The sequence below is a fragment of the Anguilla anguilla genome, chromosome 10 (assembly GCF_013347855.1).
Source record: "Anguilla anguilla isolate fAngAng1 chromosome 10, fAngAng1.pri, whole genome shotgun sequence".
NCBI classification, from domain to species: domain Eukaryota; kingdom Metazoa; phylum Chordata; class Actinopteri; order Anguilliformes; family Anguillidae; genus Anguilla; species Anguilla anguilla.
In genome coordinates this window covers 42,747,670-42,769,047 of record NC_049210.1, presented here as the reverse complement: position 1 = coordinate 42,769,047, position 21,378 = coordinate 42,747,670, and the positions used below count along the sequence as shown (strand labels likewise).

The window sequence follows — 21,378 nt, the reverse complement described above, 5'->3', positions numbered from 1 at the left end:
CTAGCTCATGCTCAGCGTAATCTTAAATAAGCCGCGGGAAAAACGTAACCCTGGCAACAGCAGCATACGGAATATACACATAATTATGATCGACTGTCAAGACGCATGCAAAACAAGGCAAGAGGTGCAGAAGCATTACAATCACACTTATAAAGGGCTCTTAAGGATAACACTAGTACTTCTCCCGTGAAAACAAGTTCACCCTAATCATATTACCCACTTCCCGCCTGGGGTTAAAAGGGCGGGATATCAGAGGTTTTCACGAGAAATGAATGAAGATAAACGATTGCTCACTGAGTCATTCATGTATATCATGACTGCCAGTAAAAATGACTGTGAAAATCTGTGTGAAGCAGTCTGTGAAATTGCCCCTTAAAAATGCATGATATGCACCAAGGACACTCGAACGTCGGTAGGTTCCTGGGGTGCTGTTATACAGCAGTTACCTTTTCCTTGTGGGCGTGTGACTCTGTTTGTGTATGCACACAGTATTTTTGCCATGTTTTAAATCTCTGAAATGTCACCCTTGCATACATTATCAGTTAAGGCAACACATCCAGTTCCATATTTTTATGCACATTTCATGTTTTCAGTGGGTTTAATTTCCGATTGGTTGAAAGAAACAGACTTATTGCCTGGCAATGCAATTCATACAGAAAAAAACCTTGATTGAAAACTCCATCATAGTCCCATTACTGGAAATATCAGTAAGGTTTTTTTAAACAATCCATAAGCAACTCTACATTATTATTTAGTAGAAACACAACCATGATCTCATATCTTTATTTTCTTGCATTTATAAAAAACATACATTCAACCTTCATTTTTATGCCATGTTTAGATCAAGATCTAAACACAAAATCATCACTATTTCTCCACCAGGGTGCAGTGTCATTAGAGTGAATAAATTTCTTCTGTGGATTTCTGTAAAGATTGGAATATGCCAAAAAAGAAAAAAAAAATTGCATCCCAGATTGGGGGGAGTTTGCAGCCAGTACCCCCTGTACCAGTCCCACACGGGGCGGGGCAGGGCTGCAGTCTTGTTTTTAACTTCCGTCTCCAGTTTCTCTAACCAAGATTTTTGAAGTTCTGTCGTGTTTGTCAGACCGTCTCAAGATGGCGGCTTCCTCCCCCAGCTCAGGAGGCCGCCGTTTCCCCCGCTGCCCAGCTGCGCAGTCGCTGCAGCGGAGGGCTCTGCAGCTGACGCAGCTGCAGAAGGCCGCAGTGGCCCAAACGGGCATGCATTCACACACACACACACACACACACACACGAGTGCGTACGCACACTTCGCCAGCACCATTTTTTTAACACCGTTTTTATTCGCGGTTTTAAAAAAAAGCAGCCTGCTGCAGTCATCCGTGCAGTGGAGCCCGGCAGCCAGAGCGTTGCCGTGGCGATGAGTTGTCCCGTCAAGGCAGGGTTGCGTCAGAAGGAGCCTGGCTGGTTTTTTTTTTTTTTTTTGTTTTTTTTTGGAGGAGTGGGGGAGTTTTAAACGGGAAAGGCCTCAGCCTTCATCGCTGCTCCAGGCATCTTCAAACGCGCGATTGGCCGCAGGCTGACCTGCACCCTCCTGCGCACAAAATCATTTCAAACAGCCAATGAGAACCCTGCATTCTGACAGACCCGTGTCACTTCCTGTCCTTGGGAGTTAAATAAAGAATGCAAGCCAACTATTTTGTGGTCAATTCCATTTCAGTTCAGACAATTCATGGAAGTTAAATTCATTAAATGAAAAATGCCTGTAACGTTCTATGAGGAATTTTCAATTCATGATTTTAATTTCAGTTCACTGAAACTGAAACTGAAGGGATCTCCACCCCGCAGGGCAGTGATTGCCAAAGCAAGGTTAGCGCAGCGTTACGCCAATGTTAGCGCAATGTTAGTGCAGTGTTAATCCTGTACATCACCAGAGGCCTCTATCAAAGTTGGTCCCCCCCAACAAGAGCTGGGGTGTTGTCACTCGTTTGAATCTATGTAGGACCTCTTTATTGCTCTTATTAGGAGACTCAGGTGAGCTGCAGGTGTATTAGCAGACTCAGGTGAGCTGCAGGTGTATTAGGAGACTCAGGTGAGCTGCAGGTGTATTAGGAGACTCAGGTGAGCTGCAGGTGTATTAGCAGACTCAGGTGAGCTGCAGGTGTATTAGGAGACTCAGGTGAGCTGCAGGTGTATTAGCAGACTCAGGTGAGCTGCAGGTGTATTAGGAGACTCAGGTGAGCTGCAGGTGTATTAGCAGACTCAGGTGAGCTGCAGGTGTATTAGGAGACTCAGGTGAGCTGCAGGTGTATTAGGAGACTCAGGTGAGCTGCAGGTGTATTAGCAGACTCAGGTGAGCTGCAGGTGTATTAGGAGACTCAGGTGAGCTGCAGGTGTATTAGCAGACTCAGGTGAGCTGCAGGTGTATTAGCAGACTCAGGTGAGCTGCAGGTGTTTTGAAATGAAAGACGAGTCTGACACCCACCTGTGCTGCAGCGCCACGCTCCTCATCCTCGATGTCAGGGCAGCGGGGGGAGGGGACCCAGGCCAGGATGTTACAGTCCTTACCGCCACTGTACAGCTCCTGGGGGGGGGGGGGGCAACATTCAGAAAACAGGTACAGAGTGCACATACCTCCGTTTCCTGAAAGTTAGGCAACAGCACTGAGAGGGAGGTACAGAGGGTAGGAGGATGGGGCTGGGGGGGGGGCAGTTTCAGGGCTGGAGGGGCTCTGGTGGGGGTTAGGGGAAGGAGGAGTCCATTTCAGGAGGTCAGTTTCAGGGCTGGAGGGGCCCTTGAGGTTAGGGGCAGGGGGGCAGACCCAGGGTGAGGGGGGATCAGTTTCAGGGCTGGAGGGCGTTTTTGGGGTTGTGGGCAGCTTAATTGCTCGCTGGGCATGTGATTGTGCAAGAGCCCAAGGCAAAGGCAGCCCACACTATTTTGGCCTGCGATGGTGGGGTGGAGGAGGGGTGGGGGGCGGTCCCCTCAGAGCTCTTGCCTGGTAGTCGGGGTGGAAGACGCAGCAGTTGACGTTGTTGTAGTGGCCCCTCAGGGTGGTGACCCGTTCGCCGGTGTGGAGGGCGTACACCGCCACCGAGCTCCCGCACGGCACGAAGGCGAACTCCGCGCTGCAGCCCTGCGACACCGCCACCTGCAGGCCCTTGCGGCTATCGTTCTCCACCTTCCCATAATTCACCTGGAATGAGCAGCAGGCCGGCACTTAGTTCAGAGCGCTAACACACAGCTGCACTATTTCAGTACACAGGACTCACACGTGACTACAGTATCTCAGCTTAAAGAGCTAGCACATGCCTACAGTATCTCAGCTTAAAGCGCTAGCACATGCCTACACTATCTCAGCTTAAAGCGCTAGCACATGCCTACACTATCTCAGCTTAAAGCGCTAGCACATGCCTACACTATCTCAGCTTAAAGCGCTAGCACATGCCTACACTATCTCAGCTTAAAGCGCTAACACATGCCTACAGTATCTCAGCTTAAAGCGCTAGCACATGCCTACACTATCTCAGTGCAAAGCGCTAACACATGCCTACACTATCTCAGCTTAAAGCGCTAGCACATGCCTACACTATCTCAGCTTAAAGCGCTAGCACATGCCTACACTATCTCAGCTTAAAGCGCTAGCACATGCCTACACTATCTCAGCTTAAAGCGCTAGCACATGCCTACACTATCTCAGCTTATAGTGCTAGCACATGCCTACACTATCTCAGCTTAAAGCGCTAGCACACGCCTACACTATCTCAGCTCAAAGCGCTAGCACACGCCTACACTATCTCAGCTTAAAGCGCTAGCACACGCCTACACTATCTCAGCTTAAAGCGCTAGCACATGCCTACACTATCTCAGCTTAAAGCGCTAGCACATGCCTACACTATCTCAGCTTAAAGCGCTAGCACACGCCTACACTATCTCAGCTTAAAGCGCTAGCACATGCCTACACTATCTCAGCTTAAAGCGCTAGCACATGCCTACAGTATCTCAGCTTAAAGCGCTAGCACATGCCTACACTATCTCAGCTCAAAGCGCTAGCACATGCCTACACTATCTCAGCTTAAAGCGCTAGCACATGCCTACACTATCTCAGCTCAAAGCGCTAGCACATGCCTACACTATCTCAGCTTAAAGCGCTAGCACATGCCTACACTATCTCAGCTTAAAGCGCTAGCACATGCCTACAGTATCTCAGCTTAAAGCGCTAGCACATGCCTACACTATCTCAGTGCAAAGCGCTAGCACATGCCTACACTATCTCAGTGCAAAGCGCTAACACACGGCTACCGTTTCAGAGATCAGAGTCACGCCCATCTACACGCCAATACCGCCACACACTAACACATGACTACGGCATCTCGGTATCTCAGTTCAGGTGCGGGTGTGTCTCAGGGGCAGCGGCTGATTAAAGGGTCTGTTCAGCATGCTGCAGTGCGGGGCGCAGTACCAGCGTGTTGGCCCCGGTGGCGCTGTTCCACAGGCGCATGCGGTCGTCGGTGCCGGTGCTGAGCAGGTGCAGCCCGTCGGGCGTGAAGCGCAGCCCGTTCACCCGCCCGTTGTGCGCTGTGTTCACTGAAACAAAAACACAGGAAATGACATCACGCCTATTAAACCTCCGCCCAGCACCAAGACAGGAAATGACATACACACCTATTAAAACCCCGCCCAACACCAAAACAGGAAATTACATACACACCTATTAAACCCCGCCCAACACCCAGACAGGAAATGACAACACACCTATTAAACCCCGCCCAACACCCAGACAGGAAATGACAACACGCCTATTAAACCCCGCCTGGTAACCAGACAGGAAATGACATACACACCTATTAAATCCCGCCCCAGCACCCAGACAGGAAATGACAACACGACTATTAAACTCGCTCGGCCTGTCGCCTACACACACTTCTCTAATTCGCTCTGGAACAGCGTCTGCTAAACCCCTGAATGTGGATGTAAAATGGCCTCATCGCAATAGTCACAACAATAACAAAGTCAATCGCTGATTATCCATCAGAATCTCACTCACACTCACTAACGCTTCTGCCAGTGTCTACACTGCCACAGCAGCAGGACGTTTTCTTGCATTCATTCCCCCCCCATTCTTTGTGCTTTCATACAAGCTCCACAAATTCACCTGTGGTCCAGCACAGTGGTCATCACCACCACCCCACCACACCCTATCGGGCCAAGAAATCTGCAAAATCACTCTGGAGCTTCCTGCCACAGCGTTATCTCTCTCAGCATGTGATCTTAATGAAACCTGTGTTGCCAAATAGATGTATATCTTAAAAGACATAAATACAGTGGTGCTGTGACACTGCGCCCTGCTTGTCACCCTTCATCCTTCATCTGTTCTTTTTTTTGTCATCTCTCTTCACCCTCTCCCCTTCCCTCGAGCTGTTCAGGTGCTGACGGCTCCACAGGCACAGAAGCCGGATCCTGGGCTTGGCTCTGAAGCCCAGAAAGCTCCTCTTTTAGAGAAACTAAACCAACCAATCAGCAACCCCCCTGAAGCTCACACATCTGAAGTGGGGCAGGTTCTAGAACATTCAGCAAAGACTCCAGAACCGCACAGAACACCAGCATTATTCCAGAACAGCCAGCTACCTTCTTCCTAAAGACACTAAGAAGTTTAATTTCGCCTTATCTGCATAATGTAATATTTCACTGTTTTATGTATCCATAATTTATTCAAGAAAAAAGCTACACAGATATAATTTTCAAAAAAGACCCAGCCATAATCTGCATACCAAGCAAAATGCAGAAAATGGACTGGGTTGATTATTATAAATAAAAGCCTGTAATAGAGTTGCTGAACGTGACCTCACCTGCCTCTGACGAGGCTTTGGACTTCTCCCTGTTGTGCTGGTCCAGAGTGAAAAGGCTTCCAGAGGCCTTCCGTACATCCCATAACCTCACCCTGCTGTCGGCACTAAAACACAAAACCACAGTCTTAAACTACACTTCCCATCAGCCCCTTCACATCCCATAACCTCACCCTGCTGTCGGCACTAAAACACAAAACTGCCCATCAGCCCCTGTAGTTCGCTCCCAGTGCAATGTGGGGACCCACTGTACGCATTGTAATACTGTGGAAGCAGTTACCTGGCTGTAGCTAAGATGTGCTCATGACGAGGAGACCACCTCACCGACAGGATCTCTCCTCTGTGACCTGAGGAGGAAGAATAATCATCATCCTTGTCGTCACCACCCAGAAAAGCACTTGCAAAATGGAAATCGGAACGCTCACCCCATGGAACCCTCGCCCCCTGGAACCCTCACCCCATGGAACCCTCGTCCCCTGGAACACTCACCCTGCAGAATGTGGCTGCGGCCTCCAGACTTGAGATCACAGAGCTGGACTTTGGGGTCTTCTGTGCCAACTGAGAAGAGAGAACATTCCAGACAGGAGAAAGAGAAAGAGAAAGAGAGAGGGATGGAACGAAAGAGAGCAACAAGAGAAGGCCAGAGCGAGAGAGAACGAAAGAGGAGACAGACAAAAAGAAAGGGAAAGAGTAAGTAAAAGAGGAATAGCAGGTAAAGTCAGAGGGAGAGAAAGATGAATCAAACCATTACGCTACTATGCTTGATCCCATTTAAATGTACCCTTAGGCATTCAGTAGATGGTCTTTTTTATATTTCTTGACAGATATCAACAGTCCCAAACTCTCAGAGGCCTGAGGGTTTCATGGGTTCATGTAATAATCAGGAATTTAAATATTTCTCAGAAATAACCATAAATAAAACCAAAAAGCCCCAACATCAATGCAGTATAAACTAGAAAGAACACACTCGGCAGAGTGAAGACCTCCACCAAGGCAACGACAATCTCCCCAGTCAGAACTCTGAGACATGTTTTGCCTGATGGTGGCGCTAGAGGAAGGGTTATGAGGTTACCAAAATCAACAGGTTTCATCTTCTGGTGAACATGAATGAGTACATCAAATTCCATAGCAATCCACCATTTTTTTTCCACATGTCTGCCATGGACAGACCTACAAACAGACAGACGGATGGATGGACAGACACCATTACCTAACTTCCTATGCGGAGGCAATAAGAACTGTGCTTCCCTCACGTTTAACCAGTGAATGAAGCATGACTGAGACTACACCTTTAAAAATGTGCAGATTACACACCCAGATTAACCAGAGGGTTCCCCCGCCCCCTGATCCTCAGACGATAGATCCCCGTTAAAGAGGATCCCCCTCAAAACCAGGGCAACGAGACAATGACCAAATCAGCATTCCTCCCGAGCCAGGCTCACGTAAAAACTTGGTTTCATCGAAAGTGTGTAGCTTTTTTTTTATTCTTCCTCCCCCCCCCACCCCTCTCTTAGTGTGTGTCTTTGTTTGACACATTCCTTCACTGCAGAGGACTCTGGGTGTTTCTGTCGGATGGAAGTATGCACAACCTGTCGATCCAGCTTTCAGGGAAGGAGGAGAGAACATTCCCTCCCTATCTTTACGACACCCCCCTCCCCCTCTTTATCGATCCCTGTCCCTCTCCCTCCCTCCCTCCCTCCAAGTGCTTGAGCTTGCTGGACTATGATAATAGTTAACAATGTTACAGTGTATGTTTAATCAAAATAACAGCGTTAGCTGAACTCTGCCTGATTAATGTTGTGGGCGGAGCCTGATGGAGAGGGGAGGCGGAGCTATGCACACCTGCGATGAGGCTGTGTTTCCTAGCGATGGGAGACATGTGGTGGCAGTACACGTTTCCCTGGAACTGGAACACCTCCGCAGGCTGAGAACACAAACGGGCAGAAGGAAACGACACAGTGATGTTTTTTTTTTTGTTTTTTTTTTTTTTACACATCCGTTTCAGATCTCATAACAGAAACACATTCCCAGGCCGCCATATCCTCATTCCAAAGTTCCATCTGAACAACACCGTCTACAGAAATAGTTGTGACCTCCATTGCCAGTAGGGGGGGGGCAGAGGAGCACCGTCCGTCTGTCAGTCAGCTTACCAGTCTGGGATGAGTAAGAGAGTGACGGACAGACTTGGCCTCAACATGCAGAAATTATGAAACAAAGCAGACGGGACCGGATTTTTTTATGGTTGCCCAGACAACTCACAGGGAACACAAAACCACGCAGGTTGATGCGGTGTGGCGTAAGTCGTAAGGTGGACGACTTTTAAGCCATACACAAATCTCGCATGGTCAGGGGTTCGATTCCCTGCTGAGGCTCTTTCTGTACTGTGACCCCACCTGTAACCCTCTCTGCTTTCTGTGTGAATAAAGTAAAGAAGTTTTTTTTTAAATGCATAAAGAGTCTGGCCTCCTTTTTAAAAATAAGGTGCACACTCCACTCACTGTAAATCTTGCTCAACTCTGTGAAAATCCTCCTGGATTTTTTTTCCAAAGAAAAAAAAAATACACACTTCTCACATCCAACAGATGTCTGCGGCTGTCATTTGCAAATGATGAAGGCCTTCAGTGGTCCCTGTGTGCTCAGTGACAGAAACACACAGATGCTCTCTCCACTGTTTATTCAACTGAGCTTCCTATAAACCCCAGAACGAGGGCGGACGTGCAGCAGCTCGTGAAAGCGCGTTCGACAGCAACCCCCCCCCTCCCCCACCCCCGCTCCCTTCGTCTTCCGCAAACCGCTCGCTAAAAGGGAAAGCTTGGCGCCGTCTTCCAAGGAGAGGGAATCTGACCCGGATTCGAGAGAGAGAGAGAGAGAGAGAGAGAGAGAGAGAGAGAGAGAGAGACAGAGAGAGACAGAGGAAGCGAGAGAGAGACAGAGAGAGAGAGAGGGGGAGAGAGAGAGACAGAGAGAGAGAGAGGGGGAGAGAGAGAGACAGAGAGAGACAGAGGAAGAGAGAGAGAGAGAGAGGGGGAGAGAGAGAGAGAGAGACAGAGGAAGCGAGAGAGAGACAGAGAGAGAGAGAGAGAGACAGAGAGAGACAGAGGAAGAGAGAGAGAGAGAGACAGAGAGAGAGAGAGAGACAGAGGAAGAGAGAGAGAGAGACAGAGAGAGAGAGACCAGGAAGGCCGCTATACCAGGCTTGAGCTCCGCGCGGGGAGCCTTTAGCGGGTTTCCACAGTAACGCTAACGGCGGGCAGCCGGGGAGAGCGTGCGCGCGCGCGGGGGGAATAGCGACCGAGCTGGAACGCTACGCAAACGTTCGCCTGAACGCTAGGGCAGCGTCGCGGCCGCACCTGCACGCAGCCCACGCAGACGACGAGGAGCGGAGACGGACGGACGGACGGACGGACCCGCAGGGACAGACAAACTTTGAACCCTGAGGAACGCGCTTTAATGATTAACCCCTTGCGCACAGAACAGCAGTACTGACTAACACCTTTATTCTCCAGTGCTTTTCACATCAATGAGTTCGCTTCTGCTTCTATATCTGGCAACATTTTACATTTAAGCGCTTGTCAATGTGAGATTGTTCATGAAGCATTCTACGCAAATACAAATTGACTTATTATTCTGTAACATTATCACCGTGTCCTGGGTTAAAGACACGCACTCCGAAGCGCTGAGCACGGTTTTTATATCTGCTTAACTGGAGTGAAACTGGTAACCCCGGGAGACAGTGCGGTCACGGCACACACTTCTCACTGTAGTGCGGATACTCCACACAGCGCCAGGAAGCCCCAGGGACAGCCAGTAGCCATTAGCCATTAACCATTAACCCAAATCAGCACCAGATTAGCTGCCCAACACAGCCACTGTTACTATCTGTGGCTTGAACACAAACGAACAGAGGGATCTATTGTACTACAGAGCATGGACTATGGGAGACAGAGAAAGGGAGAGGGGGAGAGAGTGGAGGAGAGGGGGGGGGGGGTCATATAATCCTTTAATTCTTGAAGCTGCAGCAAAGAGAGACCTGGAGAAAGGCAGAGGGATAAATTGACAAGATAGGGATCAAGGGACAAAGAGAGAGAGAGAGAAAGGGTGAGAAAAAAAGTGACAGAGACAAGGGGGGTGAAGTGACAGAGTGGGAGAAAGAAAAGCAGAGAGACAGAGAAAGAGTGAGAGAGGGAGAGAGAGAGACGCTCACCTTCAGAGTCTCTGTGTCCCAGACTTTCATCGTTTTGTCAAAGGAGCTGGAGACAAACATTCCGGTATCACGAGGATACCACTGTACCGTCTCTACGCTGAACCTGTGCACATAGCGACTGGACCTGAAACACACACACACACACACACACACGTGTGCACACACACACACAAACGCACGCACGCACGCACGCACACACGCACACACGCACGCACGCACACACGCACACACACAAACACACGTGTGCACACACACACACACAAACACACGCACGCACACACACACACACACACGCACGCACACAAACACACGCACGCACACACACACAGTTAGTATCATCAACATCCAGCACCAAACACACAGTCAATTTCACATCATCAAAAACATTACATTTTACAAATCAGGCCATCACACATACAACAACCCGTATTTTTAGGATAAACATGTTTATAACATTGGTAGAAAAATGACTTGTATTATTTGTGTCGCACTACAGAATTCTGCCCTCTGGTGGAGAGGAGGATTTGCTACCTTTATCAGGGAAGAGGAAGAGGAAGAGGCGGAGCCTTTTTACGTCAAGGGCGTTACATCTTACAATACTTCAGCAGTACCGGAAAATAGTATGAGAGAATATTTCTGCATACTGCCCAACTTGTACTAAAAACTAAACAGTATGCTTAGTGTATGGCCGTATGTGTAGTAGACAGTACATATTCTGAGGATGCAGCAGTTAGAAGACTGTTTCAGACACGGTCAGGTGTTAGCAGAGCACGGTGTTGCTCACCTGCCCACAGTACACAGTGCTTTACAGGTGTACTGAGGCTTCCTGCTGCTGTTCTCCAGGTCGTAGATCACTATCACCCCGTCAGCCCCACCTGACAGCATGCTGCAGGAGGGACAGATGAAACACGGGTAAGACAGGTAACTACAGACGGGGACAGTGTCCGGTAGGAGGACCCATCCCATTTGGAAGAGATGTGGAATGAAGTTTCTAACTCACAGTGGCCATTTGAGGCCTTGTGGCACTTGTCGGCTCTCTACATCGGACCACCACATTCCCCCCTAAATCTGATTGGACACATACTCCCTTCGTTAAACGTTCTGATTCCCGAGATTGTCATTGTAAACGAGAACTGAGTTCTCAGTTGACATACCTGTTTTTATAAAGGCAAAATAAAAATAATGTCCAATCAGATAAAAAAAAAAATTTTTAACTTCCCTGAAAGCTTTGATTGTTTCCAGCTGATATGAATAAAATTTAACAAGTTTACGGAGGACCCTCTCAAGTAATTTGGCCATCATTGCAAATCGCGACTTAAGCATTTGACAACAGATGTCAGCAACTCAAAACTGAAAACATGAAATGCATTTCTCACAGCAATGCCTGAAGGTGTTCTAACATGTTATTCAGAGTGCTACTCCCTTCGTTTGCCTTTTTGACGCAGATTTAATCTACAACAAACACAGCTGCACTTGTCAAACATGGCAGAACCACATGAGTATAGAAGGCCACCTGTTCATCTTTCTGAATACATTTAAGTCACATCATGATGAACTTAGATGAACCCAGATGACTCCTGCTAAACCACATTTCTGGAGGAAGACCTTCCCAACAAGACTCTCTCTCTTCTTTAAATCCTTCTGATGATAAACAATCACCAGTACAATTCACAAGTAAATCGATGCGATCACAGATAAGTGATATTTATTGACGTACTATCGACCATCGATGACCTCGATGTCAAGAGTGTTGATTCCGTTGCCATGGATGCGGTCCACCTCTCGATCGGAATTTAGCTCAAAGCTAAGAACTCTACGGGAGGAGAAAAACAGATCAGGCACTTTGTTATCAGGTTACAAAGCTGAGTAAAACCATCATCACCTGAAGCACACCAACCAGAAAACAATTCTCTTGATATGTACATAAAACTACACTGTAATCGTACTGGTCTGATTGGGCTTTTGTCTCGACACATTGCAGTATTTTTCTGTGTTTACTGTAGTTACGTGTTGCAGACACGGCTAAACTGGTATGATATCCGACGTGTATTCATTATTTATTTGAACGAACCATGGAGAGCAACCGGAAGATGTAATACGTCTAATTCCATACATACGCTCGCCCTGATCCACAAAGTAGGGAAACAGCGACGCCTAGTGGATGTGGTTTTTAAAAAGCTTTCAGTAAAAAAGGCGAACAAAAACATAGCTGCAAAATGTCTGCGAGAACCTGAACGGCAAGAAAACGGAAATTGCACGCAGGCTGGTTAACAAGTAGTTAACAAGTCATTTTACAAATACTATACCCCCCTAGATTGAAAAAACTAGCAAGCGATGTAACGTGGAGCAACGATTCAATGTTCAAACGTGAATATACTAGCTAATATTAAGTGGTCAGCAACTCAGTTAACTAATTTACAACTGATGTAATATTACCTCCTCGTCGATTCGGCGCGTCGGAGTCGCAATGGGTCGTCCAGTCCAGTCTGCCTTGCAGACAGAAACCCTAACATTTTGGGGTATGAGCAAGAGATGTGGGGCTACAGATGTGGGTGCACTGAAAGCTAGCTAGTAAGCTAACATCTGACTTGAATAACCAAACCTTTCGTTTGGAGAGATTTGGTTTCCAAACTACACAACAATCGCTTCTTGTGCCTAAGGAACCGCTTTGATCTAGGTTCCAAAACACAGCGGTTTTTGATATCCATAAAGATTTTTTTTTAAACGACCTAGCTAACATTGGAATTATTCTAGAAAGAACATTTTCATCCAGAAGGCGCCGACATGTTTTTCCATAACTTAACGTTTGAACAACGAAACAGCTCATTGGTTGTCGTAAACACACGGACCAATGATTAATCAGCTTGAATTTCACTAGCATTCGGCTGCCTCTGACAGCTGAGGTTAAATGTCCCTTCACACGAATCTGTGATCAAGGAAAATTTCAGTAGTTTCTCTATTTCAGCAATGAGCAGGTTAGCCGCCTTATTCAGAAGGTTCAGAATAGTCAAAGAACATGTTGGCACGGACCATTTAGGGAATAAGTACTTCTTCATACCAGAGCAAAAGACCTGGACGGGTGAGTTCCAAGTGCAGTAGGCTAACTACCTAGCACAACATGTTACTTTTTCTCCTTGGCATAGCTGCCTCCGTTTTTCTAAATACTCGTATTGAACAGCGGGTACATTTTTTATGTAGCTTCCTCTCACATTTAATTGAGACGTTGGCCGTAATAATATATAACGTTATTTGCAAACTGGTGATTACCTAAAGAAAAAAGTATGTGATTGTTACCAGTAGGACAACGCGTCATAGGTGTGTGTGTGTGTGAGTGTGTGTCTCGGGGGGGGGGGGGGGGGTATTAAGTTTGATTTGATGTACAATTATTTTTAAAAATGTTATCACCGACAAATAGTAAGGCTCCCTTATCGAGAAGTATTGCTCTGTGGTCACAAGAGGGCGTCGTTTTGCTGCAGAACTTTTGCTCGCGCTGCTGTAATTGACGGGGCTCTGGTATTGACAGTGCTCGGTGTGTGTGTGTAAATGGTAAATGGACTGCATTTATATAGCGCTTTTATCCGAAGCGCTTTACAATTGATGCCTCTCATTCGCCAGAGCAGTTAGGAGTTAGGGGTTAGGTGTCTTGCTCAAGGACACTTCGACATGCCCAGGGCGGGGTTTGAACCGGCAACCCTCCGACTGCCAGACAATCAGTCTTACCTCCTGAGCTATGTCGCCCCATGTCGTGTGTGTGTATGTTTGGTGTTCATGTGTGTGCCTGTGTGTGTTTGTGTGTGCATGTCTGTGTGACGTGTTGCTGTGTGTTCCAGGGCGGAGCGTTCGATCGAGGAGGTCGGTAGAGGCTGTCAATCCCAAGGAGTTCGAGTACCTGGAGGGGAGCATCCCCTCAGAGTGGGACGGTAACACTGGGGCGGGGCAAGGGGGCGTGTCCTTTTCAGTTTTCAGTTTCTCTCTCCTTCTGTCCTCCTTTCAGTCATTTCTCCCTTTTCATCCTTCCTCCTCCTCCTCCTCAGTCTCCCGCCCACTCTGCCCTTTTCCCGCGATTACCGCGTAGTTTAATTCCCTGTGCCCTTTCATGTTCGCTATGGAGGGAAATGCAGGGTGGAGCGGGCAGGCTTACTGGAGTTCAGCGCAGAATTCATGCATGCTAAGCAGCAGATGCTAATGAGGGGAGATCAGAGAGGCAGATTCCCCTGATGGTGGAAAATGAGCTTTAGCTACCCCACAGTGCACGTATCCCACAATGCACTTTTTCCCACAGTGCAACTTATTCTACAATGCAGTTACCCCATAATGAACTTAACCAGAATGCAGTTATCCCATAATGCACTTATTCCAGAAAGCAGGTATCCCCCAATAGAAATACCCGCAATGCAGGAAGTTGATGCTCACGTTGAGTACCTGGGACTGGCTGCTGTGGGTTTGGAAAGGACAGTGTAATTTTGCTTTGTTTTCTGTTTTATTTACAACGTTTGTGTTCCCCTGTCCTCCTGCAGCTTGGATTCGAGGCAGAAGGAAGACGCCCCCTACAGTTGAGGTGAGGGATTACGGCTTTGGGTGTGAAAGGAGCAGTGCGTGCTGGGTAGTGACGGCAGACTGAGGTTTCATGAGTCCCAAAATGGCCGAAGCTGCAACGACCTGTCAATCACTCGATTGTTTGAACCAGTCAAAAGAATTTAACACAAAGGTTTATTCAGATCAGTATACCACTGGTAGCACATGCTAGTTTTGATGAAGCCTTCTACCCCCATCCCTATTGTGACCCTAAAGAATCCTCATTTCCTTTCTGTGACTCCAGTTTGGACCCAGTTACAATTCACTGAGTAGTGTTTTTCTGTATGTTTGTATATATGCATATACCTGCGTGTGTGCATAATTGTGTGCCTGTGTATAATTGCATGTACATGCATAATTGTGTGTATAATTGTGTGTGTGTGTGCGTGTAATTGCGTGTTGCGTTCAGGAGCTGCTGCAGAATGAGAGGTACAGGGAGCAAGTCAAACTGCGGGCCCAGGAGGTAGAGCAGAGAGACCTAGCCCTGCAGAGCCAGGAGTACGAGGAGGGGCTTGTGGCGCGCCCCGCCCAAACCCTCATCAAAGGCCACGCCTCCGCCACTCACTATGCCCCCGCCCAGATGGGGGAGGAGCCCGTCAGCACCGCCAACACTTTCCAGCCGGGGTCCTGGAGCCCCCCGGGAGGGGACAACCCGAAAAAATAAGACCCCACCCATCCCACATGCTGTGCACATGCAAATTTGAAATACTTTTATTTAGCCATGTTTTTTTCTAGTGGGTAAGTTGAGTGAGTGACTGTGGAATGGTCAGCCATTTTGCTTAAATTCTCAGTTGACCTTTGTGACAGATCGTGGAACTGTGCGCTTCTCTTTAGAGTTGAGTGTGCAAGAATGTAGACTGGCCCGAATGTCCTCTATTTCATCAATAAAAACATGAAAATACGAGACCTCTCTCTAGCAGCAAATATTATGGGTGGGTGGTGTGTCGTCACTGGTTCACATAAGGGTGCCATTTTACGAATGCTAGCAATGGACGAGACTGTGAAACTGAAAATGGGCGGGTCTGTCATAAGTTATCAGTGACTCACTCATTTGGACCAATCATTCTGCTGTGCCGTGGCGAGAACAAAATGTTCAAACAGGTGACGGGCGGGTCGGCCCGCGGAGCAGCTCCTCCAGCTCGTGGCTCTTGAATCGTCTCTCCCGTCCCTAATTAACACCCCTGCAGTTATTTCGGGGCTGTCATACGGGAGGGGCTGGAGAGCAGGATTTATCCTTTTTATACCGGGCGTTAATTGAACCCAGCTGAACGACGACTGGGTTTTTTTTTTTTTTTTTTTGAGTCATGGAGTTCAACGCGTTTTCAACACAGACACACAAACGTCTGACAGAGAGACACGACGCTGTTCTCAAAGTCTGCTCAATCGGTCTTTAATATCTCGTTTTATACAAAATAAAGAGAGGGGGGGGGGGGGGAGGAAGGGGAAAAAAATGCCAAGTTGAACTGGTCTTGAGCAGTTCACGGGCAATGCGGGGCAGAATTTTGCAGGGCGTGAATCTCCACACCTCACCAAATGGAGAACATCTGGCCGCACACACATCTTCTCCTGCACAACCGGGGATTAAAATTCTTGGGGCTCACTTCGTACAGAAAACCAGCACTACTGGATCCACATCATTTCTGTGCCCGTATTCAATCACGCTCTAAAGAAAATCAGTCTTCCAGGAATAAAACATAGATGTCTGAGGGTGGAATCATGTAGATGGAAGCAGCAGAGTAGATTTTCTGCAGCCACTTTGTTTTCATTTCATATTTTAGATTTTCTTTAGTCCCCACTGGCCCTCGCTACAGCACATGCATCCTCTGTTTGCAGAATCTGATCGATGAAAATAAAAATGAGAAGAAAAAAAAAACAACAATAAAAATGCACCAGCTTTTGTCTGCTGAAAGGCACAGTTTGATCCACGTTACAAATCGAAGTTACTATGGAAATACTTGATTTAAAAAAAAAAATTAAAAAAATTAAAAAAAAAGATTTAAGAATGAGCACGTACTCTGAAAGGGTCTTTAGTTAGCGGATTATACTGGACGCAGGTGGACGCAGGTGGCTGAGCGGTAATGGACAGTTTGTGGAACTGCGCAGCGGTACGGAATGCGGAATACTGCAACACCTGCGCAGCAGGCGGAGAGAGGGGGCGTGGCCTTCAGCAGGGTGACACGCCCATCCCCACGTTGACCAGTCGGGCACAGCGCATCCCATCTGAAATGTGGCACCGGCCCCCCTTTTGGTGGATGTTGAGGGAGGGGGCGGGGGGCCAGACGTGACTGGGCGTGGCAGTGACGGCGACCCCGGCCCGAGGGGAGGGGCCTCAGTCCTTCTTCAGCCGCTTGGCGCGGGCGATGTTCTCCTGCCGCTTCTGCTTCCTCTTCTGCTCGCGGTCGCGCGCCTCGATCATCTTCGCCAGTTTCCATGACAGCAGGGCGCTGGCGATGAAGAGGGGCGTCAGCGCCAGGATGACGGTGGTCAGGAAGCCGTACGGGTCCTTGGCCGCCCACTCCACCACGTACTCCGCCCACGCCCTCAGGTCGATCATCGTCCAGGTAACCACCTGCACGCAGCCAGAGAGACCGCAATCAACAGCCTGAACATAACCACAGAGACAGCCATCAACCACCTGCACACAACCAGAGAGCCCGCAATCAACAACCAGAACACAAAACCAGAGACACAGCAATCAACAGCCTGAACACAACCAGAGAGCCCGCAATCAACAACCAGAACACAAAACCAGAGACACAGCAATCAACCACCTGCACACAACCAGAGAGACCGCGATCAACAACCTGGCCACAACCAGACACACAGCGATCAACCACCTGCACGCAGCCAGAGAGACCGCAATCAACAACCTGAACATAATCACAGAGACAGCAATCAACCACCTGCACACAACCAGAGACACAGCAATCAACAGCCTGAACACAACCAGAGAGACCGCAATCAACATCCTGAACACAACCTGAGTATCCAGTCACAGTGATTGGTTAAATAAAAGGTCCAGAACAATGGTTGACCTGCTGAAGTGTCGAGAGTAGACAAATTTGTCCGCCGCAACCAAAATTTCCTAATGCATACTGTCGTTTTTCAGTCTGTATATAATTATACTCTAAGTTGATCAATTCTATAAATTGGTCCTATTTAACAAAACTGGATTTGTATAGTCATGTTTTCACCAGGTAAGGCGTAGACTACACCATTTGAATACCTCGGCTAGCCACTTCACACCACCACTGCTTACCCTCTGAGGCACTTCCCCCTCCACTAACCATTTTCCTGGATTAAACACTGACACGTACCCCCAAATAAAACACCCTTCAGGAGAAGTGAGATATTTCAGTGGGATAAGTCAGTTTGCAGTTTTCATCTCACCAACTTGGCCATAGAATTTTACCAAAAAAATGCTCCTGAGGTCACCCAGACAGCCTCCGCCTCGGTTTCCCAGTGGACAGAGAAAGTGCTGAGCTCAGGGGTTTTAAGAAGGGACCCCTCCCAAAAACAGAGCCCACAGTCTAGCGCTCTGACCGCCACACCACGCCACAAACTGCCACTGTGCACCCAGACAGCATCTGGACCATGTGGAGCTCAAGGCCTCCTCAGTTCTGTGGGCAACCGGAAATTGCCCAGAATCACCAAGAATGTCTCGCTAATGTTACGTTCCATGGCTACGTCAACAGTGGGGACGGACTCGCGGGCCAATTCCGCACGGAGAGACCGTTTTGTCCCTGTTATCAAAACGCAATCCATCACGGCGTCTTCAAAACCACTCCTGCCTTCACCCAAAAAAACTGTTTTCTCTTGCGCACAAACACGCACAAGACGGAACAACCAGTTCTGTCCTGCCCCAGACTTCTGCGCTAGCAATCTTACTACGTAGGCTAGGCCGGAAATCTGATGAGACGGGAGAATAACGCTACAAAAGTAAACATGCCTGCCATTTTAACATGCACACAGAACCTCACGTCCGCGTCAGTCAGGTAACGCCAACGGCAATACAAATACGGCCGCAAAAGAAAGGTGTAATGTGCAAATACCTCACCTTTACCTTGCAGACTCGCAGCAAGATATTGTAAATCTAAAGCGAGTCTCAAAGGTAATGGTGAGGTATTTTTTATTTATTTCATACATTATTTTAACTTATTTGAAAGATTTCAAATTGAAACATCCAACGATCTGCGCGTTGTTGTCTTAACTAATACTTTATCCAGACTCTAATAAAGTGTAGGTGTGTGTGTGTGTGTGTGTGTGTGTGTGTGTGTGTGAGAGAGAGAGAGTGAGAGGTGGAGGGGGAAGAGATGTCCCCAGATGCCCCCAGCATGCACGTTAGAGGAAAGAGCAAAATCCCCACCCAGTATTGTCATGTCAGAGATTTCTTCGTTTCTACGTGTTCGATAGCTATACGTTAGTCACAGACGGTATCCAATCAAACCTTAGTTAACTATATAGCTAATATCTTCCGCATCTGGGTCCGTCTTCTCCAACTAGTTATCAGGCCAGTTGGCAACTTAGTGAGCTAGTTTGTCATGAATCGGATTTCATGTTTTACTGTTACTGGGTGTACTGTTAAATCTGGCTCACTGGCTAGATGCCTTTTAGTGGTGTAACGGCGTTACTACTCGCTAGCTAGCTAGCTAGATATTAAAATCCACGACAACTAACTTCGCGCTAGCTGCTGCCAGCTAAAACACACAAGAGTCGGCCGCAAGCCATAGTTGCCAGCTAACGTTAGCAATCAAACAAAGGGACACATATTCAGACTATCTAGCTCACTTTCATCATATAGATTAAACTGAAGTTTAAAAACCAACTTGTGCAGCTACATTGGGTAAATCTTTAAATCGTCTTTTTAAAAGAAAATCTCATAGTCACCCCACAGTCAGAAGAAAACCGGATGGCACTTCACCGTCTGAAACCGCTTCTACAAACCGAGGAAGTGGTTTGAAGGAACGTCATGCTGTCGGGCGTGCATCTCGGGAATTGTAGTTTTACTGGGTTCACACTGGTAGCATGTGTTTACTGCTGCTATTGAGAACAGTCCCTGGATCTAGGATCAAGTCCCCACCAGTGTGAATTTTTTCCGTGACCCAGAAAAGACTGCTGAGGCCAAAAATTACGTACTTCGAATAGTAGTTTGCTACACGAGAAGCAGCTGAACAAATTAAAAAACATGTGGCAACGTTATGCACTGGAACTGGAATTTCAGTAAATTTAATATTTTGAACCATAAATCCCATTCGAGTCATATAATCTGGTGCGTGGTGACTGGGTAAGGGCGTCTGTTCCTTTTTGGAACAGATCTTAATGTCAGGATAATGAAATCAAGACGTCAAACAGACCACTGAAATATCCCCTTCTGCTTCAAGGTGTACTGGGGGGATTTGTGAGTGGACTACACACGAAATAGGGAAAATGTCCTTTGTGCTTAACTGACTTCATCCTACGGAACCAAATCCCAAATGGCCACTTTTGATTTGATCCTGACAATGATGCATTTCCCTTACTAGCAGAGTAAAAGCTATTTCCCAAGATAGATACATATTTTCCCAGTGTTTTATTTCACGAGGAAGTGGCAGTGGTGCAGTATTGCTCAGTATCTGGGTTTACAGTTCATATTGAGTTTGAGAAACTTGCTGGCCTCTTCAGTTAAGTACCTTTAGTAAATGTCCTCTTTTTATGAGGAAAAAATAAAAAATGGAACCAGTGAAAGACATCTAGGAAATAAGTGACAAATGTATGACATAATGGTATGGTACTATTGTTCACATGACTCAGGAGGATGCACTTATGATCATTGTCAGTTTCTTTGGATAAGAGTGACTGCTGAACGAACGCGATGAAATCTCAGCACCAGACGATCAAGGGAGGAAATTTCAAGCACACTCATGCGTTCTCATACTCCTTTTGGACAGCATGGTGAAATGGCGTTGTATAAACAGCAGCGCTGCCAAAATAAAGGAACTCGGAAAAGAATCCCAGCTGTGTGAATGTTCTGGAAAACAAAAGCAATAACACGCTGCGGTATTTTCTTTAGCAGTCTCCCGACGCTGTTTTTTTTTTTTTTTGTTTCAGAAGTGCCCTCTTTGTGCAAAAAGGCGTGCGCCTGTTTGTGCGACGCAGCGCGAAACAGATGTTTTGCATCGCGCTGAAGCAAACCAATATTTGGGGGCGGTAAAAACTCTGCATCAAGAACAGAAACCATCCCACATGAGTGATCTTTAACGGCCTGCTTTTTCCTGTGGTCTGATTTTAGTTGCCGTCCAAGTTTAGTTGAAATCCACTCTTTGTGTCTCTGTGGCCACTAGTTTTGGAAAGCGCAAAGAGGTATCTGGCTTCGATGAAGTTGCGATTTGTTAAATTAAGAAATTAAAATCAATCACACTCCCTCCAAACAAAACATACCATTTGGCGTAGCTGCGCAGTTCCGTATGTGATGAATATGTATTTGTTCCCCCATCTATCATCAAAATCCCACTGTTGGATTGGACACCAGCAAGCTGCCTGCACCAACCATATGCATCATGGCCACACTGTCTGAAAATCCAGTGCTGATTGATCCATACGCTGGCATATGCTATGTCTGGGATATGGCATGTTCGGCATACTTCCTTTTCTGTTGTAATAAAACAGAAGTCATCTTTGCTCGTATCACCATACATTGTCATTGTTAGTAGAGTTAATACTGTATTTAAAAAAATGTTTTGCAAGCATTTCTCATTCATTTTCAGTTTTTTTTTGTGTGTCACTTTCTTTTCTTGT

General features: G+C 47.2%; 3 protein-coding genes across 4 annotated transcripts; 1 reads left to right on the top strand and 2 right to left on the bottom strand.

Moving 5' to 3' along the window:
• Window positions 1–642: 642 nt before the first annotated feature.
• On the bottom strand, window positions 643–12,824 carry ercc8 (excision repair cross-complementation group 8). Its single transcript, XM_035379107.1, has 12 exons — window positions 12,466–12,824; window positions 11,747–11,842; window positions 10,814–10,915; window positions 10,030–10,153; window positions 7,668–7,749; window positions 6,315–6,383; window positions 6,106–6,172; window positions 5,829–5,932; window positions 4,442–4,566; window positions 2,978–3,175; window positions 2,465–2,563; window positions 643–1,573 (listed from the first exon to the last, which is right to left on the bottom strand). The coding sequence occupies exons 1-12, from the start codon at window positions 12,540–12,542 to the stop codon at window positions 1,508–1,510; spliced, it is 1,209 nt and encodes a 402-aa protein (XP_035234998.1). The 5' UTR covers window positions 12,543–12,824; the 3' UTR covers window positions 643–1,507.
• A 7-nt stretch (window positions 12,825–12,831) lies between these two features.
• On the top strand, window positions 12,832–15,505 carry ndufaf2 (NADH:ubiquinone oxidoreductase complex assembly factor 2). The gene is made up of 4 exons (XM_035379110.1): window positions 12,832–13,108; window positions 13,860–13,949; window positions 14,547–14,587; window positions 15,014–15,505. Exons 1-4 carry the CDS (start codon window positions 12,997–12,999, stop codon window positions 15,266–15,268), a joined length of 498 nt encoding a protein of 165 aa, XP_035235001.1. The 5' UTR covers window positions 12,832–12,996; the 3' UTR covers window positions 15,269–15,505.
• Window positions 15,506–15,972: 467 nt separating this feature from the next.
• On the bottom strand, window positions 15,973–19,620 carry smim15 (small integral membrane protein 15). Of its 2 annotated transcripts, none has more exons than XM_035379111.1 (2): window positions 19,492–19,620; window positions 15,973–17,173 (listed from the first exon to the last, which is right to left on the bottom strand). In XM_035379111.1, exon 2 carries the CDS (start codon window positions 17,156–17,158, stop codon window positions 16,934–16,936), a length of 225 nt encoding a protein of 74 aa, XP_035235002.1. In that variant the 5' UTR covers window positions 17,159–17,173; window positions 19,492–19,620; the 3' UTR covers window positions 15,973–16,933. The 2 variants fall into 2 exon arrangements, with proteins under 2 accessions (XP_035235002.1, XP_035235003.1); XM_035379112.1 differs by having other exon boundaries at window positions 15,973–17,206; window positions 19,492–19,544.
• Between the last annotated feature and the right edge of the window lie 1,758 nt (window positions 19,621–21,378).